This window comes from Merops nubicus, unplaced genomic scaffold, assembly GCF_000691845.1.
Source record: "Merops nubicus isolate BGI_N331 unplaced genomic scaffold, ASM69184v1 scaffold27171, whole genome shotgun sequence".
NCBI lineage: Eukaryota > Metazoa > Chordata > Aves > Coraciiformes > Meropidae > Merops > Merops nubicus.
The window spans coordinates 276-6324 of NW_008589385.1; the positions used below are offsets into that span (position 1 = coordinate 276).

General features: G+C 53.3%; 1 protein-coding gene across 1 annotated transcript; it reads right to left on the reverse strand.

The window, feature by feature from the left end:
- Positions 1 to 265: 265 nt before the first annotated feature.
- On the reverse strand, positions 266 to 5872 carry SLC44A2 (solute carrier family 44 (choline transporter), member 2; the record flags this gene model as incomplete). The annotated part of the gene is made up of 13 exons (XM_008949594.1): positions 266 to 358; positions 713 to 801; positions 1005 to 1075; positions 1271 to 1344; positions 1707 to 1810; positions 3085 to 3179; positions 3254 to 3516; positions 4087 to 4171; positions 4434 to 4526; positions 4665 to 4764; positions 5042 to 5173; positions 5375 to 5487; positions 5789 to 5872. Coding segments are annotated over 13 exons (1396 nt in total), but the record flags the coding sequence as incomplete, so codon positions are not given.
- Between the last annotated feature and the right edge of the window lie 177 nt (positions 5873 to 6049).

Here is a 6049-nt window from a genome sequence, read left to right on the forward strand (position 1 = left end):
TTGCAGTTAAAGTTCCACCAAGCCCAAAAGCACCAAAACAAAGAACCAAGAGAGGCCACAAGGAGACCCAGGACAGGCTGTGGCAAAGAGAGAGGGGAGAAGATGTTGAGAAGAAGGCAAAGGGGAGAGAGAAAAAACCCCAAAACCGCAGGAATTTGGAGCCAACCCCAAATGTGGACAACGTGGGAGTTCCACCCCAAAGAAGAAGGTGGATTTGGAGACCAGGGATTCCTGTCCCAGCAGGAGATGGGAGTTTGGAGAGCAGCTACTCACAGAAGCAGAGGAAGAGGGTGTCCACACACATGCCATAGACGCTGAAGAACCCGTGGGCGATGAGGTAGGAGCCCACGATGACCGTCTGAAAGAGACAATTGTGAGGGTCTCCTCCTCAGGATCTGAGAAGCTTGGGAGAAAAGCTGAATCCCTTGAATTCCTCAAGGAGAAACCCCAACAGGGCAGGATTGTTTGGAGCAGCCCCCGTGGAGGATAAAAGAAAGGAGTCAGGATGGTGGAGGGAGGTCAAGTTGGGCGAGACGCCTCTTCGAGGCCGGGTTAAAACAAAGGGCTTGTTGCTGGGAGCTTGGAGGAAACACCTTCAACAAAAGGTCCTTCAACAGCAGCCAGGAGAGGGGTGGTTTGGAGGCATTTTGTGGCTCAGACTTCTTTATTCCACCTAAAAAAAATCATCCAAAAGGCCAGAAAAGTGGCTCACCAAAATAGGCACCCAGTAGTAATTCAGAGGTGGGGCCGTGTCTTGGACCAGCTTTATCCGATGGGTGAAGAAGAAGAAGGCAAGAATTCCTGGAAAAGAGGATGGGAAAGGGGCTTGTGGGATGCTGGAAGGGGGAAGGAGTTGAGGGGAGGTGGTAAAATGGGACAAAAAGGAGCAATTTCACAAGAAGGGTGAAGGGAATGGAGGTTTTGAGAAGGTGGAGCTGGCTACAAACCCTCCTGGAGCAACCACAAACCCCGAGGAGAAACTTGGAGGCCCCCCAACCACTTACCCACACTTCCCACAATGAGGAGTTTCCCCAGGAAGAAGAGGAAATCTGTGACTTTATCCAGAACAGCCACCCTGGAACCAAGAGAGAGGAACATCTCACAGCCATCCCCACCCCAAATTCCCACGGGAGCTTGGGAGGAGGTGGCCAAGGGGCAGAGATGAGGCCAAAAATGTCCTTCAGAAGGTCAAAACCAAGGCAGGAAGGGTTGATCTTTAGATTTGGAGAGAAGTTCAGGTGCTGTTGAGCACCCAAGCCCAGTCCCTCACCTGATGATGTTCCTCATGAGGAGGAAGAAGGCGTTCCTGGCCGAGGTGCAGAAGTTGGTGCCGTAGATGGCGATCTAGAGGAGATCCAAAAAGGGGTGGAGAAGAGAGAAATGGAGCCTCACCACTGAGAAATGGGGACAATTCATCCCACCGTGGAGTAAAACCAGAGTAAATCCACCCTGGAAGCGTTTCTTGTCCAACCACAGGTGGACAACAAGAGATGAACCTGAGAAGGTCCCTCTCCAAGTCCAAATGTTGGGGTTGAGGTGAAGGTTTTCCAGCCAAAGAGCTGGGAAACACCCAAAAAAATCTTCATTTTCTCCTGACAGCAAGAAGACAAAGCTCCCAACAGCCCCCCCAAAGAAACCTCTGAGCCTTGAGGTGCCCCCCAACTGCAGTCTAGACCCTTTGGGCATCATGGTTGGGTGACTCTTACCATGATGTAGGCGTTCCTGTTGAGGAACTTGAGGAATTTTTCCAGGCACCAGAAGCAGCACTTCAAGCAGCTCAGGAGAAACTTGGCAAACTTATTATCTGCAGCTGGAGAAAGACCACGGGAGAGGGTTGAGGAACCACAACGAGAGAGATCTTCTCCTCCAGAAGCAACTTCCATGAGAGATCTCCCCCGTCCCAGCCTCACGTGCTCCTCCAAAGCTTCGTTTTAGGGCTAGACATTGATGTCCCTGCCACCCACGTGGACATCACCCAGCAGCCATGGCTTGTCCCTCAGCTCCTGCCCCATGAAATGGCTCTTGGAGGAAGATCTAAGGGATCCTGAAGGGAAGATCTCAGTTCTCTACCCAAAGACTGGAATTGTTCCTCTGGCACCAAGAGATGTAGGAGCTGTTGACCTCGTTTGTCTACTCAGGGTTGGAAAGGACCTGGAGGTTCATCGAGTCCAACCTTCACCTCAACATCCCCATAACCATGAGACCAGTCCAACCTTCACCTCCACATCTCCCTGACCATTAGACCAGTCCAACCTTCACCTCAACATCCCCATAACCATGAGACCAGTCCAACCTTCACCTCAACATCTCCCTGACCATTAGACCAGTCCAACCTTCACCTCAACATCCCCCTGACCACCAGACCAGTCCAACCTTCACCTCAACATCCCCCTAACCACCAGACCAGTCCAACCTTCACCTCAACATCCCCCTAACCACCAGACCAGTCCAACCTTCACCTCAACATCCCCCTAACCACCAGACCAGTCCAACCTTCACCTCAACATCCCCCTAACCACCAGACCAGTCCAACCTTCACCTCAACATCCCCCTAACCACCAGACCAGTCCAACCTTCACCTCAACATCCCCCTAACCACCAGACCAGTCCAACCTTCACCTCAACATCCCCCTAACCACCAGACCAGTCCAACCTTCACCTCAACATCCCCCTAACCACCAGACCAGTCCAACCTTCACCTCAACACCCCCATAACCACCAGACCAGTCCAACCTTCACCTCAACAGCCCCATAACCACCAGACCAGTCCAACCTTCACCTCAACACCCCCATAACCACCAGACCAGTCCAACATTCATCTCAACATCCCCATAACCATGAGACCAGTCCAACCTTCATTTCATCATCTCCCTAACCATGAGGCCACAGCCTCAATTCTATGAGACTTTGATGAGTCTGAAGACCACCTACTCATTTTTTGAGCACCTCCATGGATGATGACTCCACCACCTCCCCGTCCCAACGTCCAACCACTCTCCCAGTGAGAAAAACTCCTCCTAATACCCAATGAAAACCCCTCTCTGGGTGCAACTTGAAGGCCCTCAACCCTCTCAGCTTGCCTACCTTTCAACCTGTGGTCCAGATACTCCAGAAGGACCCTGATGATCTGCACCATGGCGAGGATCAGCGAGCCGAAGGCCAGCGAGCCCGTGTGATACCTGAAGAAGACCCTTCCAATGAAGAAGAGGACAACCTCAAGAACCTCACGAGTCCTCCTGGAGTTGGGACCTACCGCAGGGCACGGCCAAAGGAGGAGAAGAGGGGGAAGGCTGGCATGTCATCTGGTTTCTTGAAGGCCCAGTAGTAGGAGGCGAAGGCCCCCGCCAAGGTCACCTGGCCCAAGGCGATGACGAAGTTGGCCAACCAGAAGAACATGAAGACGTTGAAGAACTGGAGGATGATGAGGTACTTGTGATAGGCTGTCTCCCCACCGTAGAAGGCAAAGAGGCACTGGGCATCTGGGCACAGCTTGGTGACATTGCTGGTGTTGAAGGTCTGGAAGAGAGGAGAGCAGATGTTGACTCATCGCGGCGGGACGGCGGCTTTTTGGTCCACCCAAAGCCACCTCCAGGCTCAGGAGATATCCTCCTGCTGGGTTTTTTTCCACATGGGTTCTTCAAACAGCTTTAGACACTCAACAGCTTGGAGATGTAATGACAGGAGGTGAAAAAAGCTCAGAATGGGTGGAATGTCACCTCCAAGAGGCTCCAAAAGCCACCAGGATAATTTGTCACATCCTAAAAACCCTCCTGGTGGATGAATCGTGGTGGTTGCCACTGAGATATCACACCAAAACCCTCCTGATGGATGAATCGTGGTGGTTGTCACTGAGATATCACACCAAAACCCTCCTGGTGGATGAATCATGGCAGATGCCACTGAGATATCACACCAAGGTGATGGTGGTGGAGACACCACCCCTGGAAGGCTTCCAAAAACATCTAGATATGGCACTCAGGAAGCTCAGGAGAATCATAGAACCATGAAGGTTGGCCAAGACCTTGAAGATCATCAAGTCCAACCCTCACCCAACTCTCCCACCACCACTGAACCCCAAGTCCTCACCTCTGGTTTGCAGGTCTGGCCGGAGAACTGGCAGGCGCTCTCGTTGAACACCTTGTAGATGGCCTCATTGGAGGTGGAGAGGAAACTGCAGGGGCAGGGGTCAAGGAGATGCCATTTTGCTGACCCAAACCCCATCCCCACCCCAGCAGGAGGTTGGGTTAGATGAACCTCAAAAGGTTTCCTCTGACCCAAACGAGTCTGGGAGGATTTCAAGCTCCACTGAGGACATTTAAGGGGGTGGTTTGGTCAACGGACGTGGCACCCATCCCATGGGGGGGATGGTTAAGGACCTGGAGGACCTTGGGTTGGGGAGAAGGTTCCTTCCTGAGGAGCAGGAGAAAGGATACACGGCGGTGCTGGCCCAGTAGGCAATGCAGAGACACAGCAGAAAGAAGGTGCACAAGGGGAAGAGCAAGGACATCATGACGTGGCCAACAGCCCTGCAGAGAAGAAGGTTAAAACCTGGTGAAAATCCTCCTGGGGACACGAGGACCTTCATGGATGGACCTCAACCAAAGTCCTCCCATCAACCCCCAGGTGAAAACAGCCCCCCCCGTGTGGTTGGGGGCCACCAGGACCTGCTGGCCTCCTTGATGAGCGCGATGGCGATGAGGATCCTCTTGCGGAGGAAGATGAGGAGAAGGATGATCACCACCTCCACCACGCAGAGGATGATCACTGGGAGGAGAAGAAGAGCCTGAAGGCCACCCGACGACCACCTCTGCCTTCCCAAAGCCACCCAACGTTCCTTCAGGAGATGGCCCACACCACCAAAAAGGCGGCGCCCGCCCCGTGGCCGGTCGATCCTGGTTGTCCCCACCTTGGTGGCCACCTTCCGTGGCAGAGGTGGCATCAAGCTCAAGCCTCCCTCAGCCCAACTCCTTGCAACAGGCCACGAAGATGACCCAAGAAGCCCCAAAAACCTCCACGTTGTCCCCTGTCCCAGAGGACTCACTGAACGCCAACCACGTCTGCCGGAGGTGGAGGTAGACACGAAGGTCTGTCTGAAACCCCAGGTCCTTCAAGGAGACATCTGAACCTGCTTCTCCTTTGAGTTTGGCATATTCCATGTAACAGTGGAAGATTCCTGTGGTGAAAAAGCCCCAAAATGGTCACAATTCTCCTGAGAAGCAACGACCGAGACGCCGACGGGCTCTGCTCAACCCCACCCATGCTAGAAGACCCCAAAAATCTTGGACTATGGACCTTCTATCGTGCTAATCCCACCTAAAACGAGGACAAGGAAAATGGGGATGAGCCAAGGAGAAGCTCCAGGTCCCTTCCTCACCATAGCCCAGCACCAGGATCACCATCACAATCATCACCCAGACCATGATCCCGGCCAGGAACCGCAGCAGGACGATGAAGATCAAGCTGGCCACCATGGAGATGACGAGGCCTCTGTGGGGAGGAAGGCAGCAAGAGGTCAACAAAACCCAGCCCCTCACTGGTCCACGTGGCTTCTTCTCCTTCCCCAACAACGGGGCAACATGAAAGATGTCCACTAGTGGTGGCAGTGGGCATGGAAGGTGAGGAGGACCCCAAGAAACTCATCCCAAGACACCTCTCCCATCTCTCAGCGCTTTCCGTGGACGTGAGGTGGGAAAAAAACCACCCAAAAATTGGGAATTCTGGAGTTTTTGCCCCATATTTGGGCACGGGAGGGATGGTGGCACCACGTAGCTCGGCCCCTCGTGCTCACATGATTATCCAGTACCAGGAGACCGTGTAGTCTTCAAAGATCTTCATGGCCAGTTGTCTGGTTTCCAGGACCACGTTTGCTTTCCTGTGAGGTCCAAAGGAATGAACCATAAATGGAGAAGATGTGGAAAGATCTTGAGGAGCAGCAGCCCCGGCCAGGCTCTGCCCACACCCTGTTCAGCCAAAAAAAACCCCAACCAAGTCCAACCCAACTCCACCAAACCCCAACCCAAGTCCCCAACCCAAACCTCCCACCCAAAAC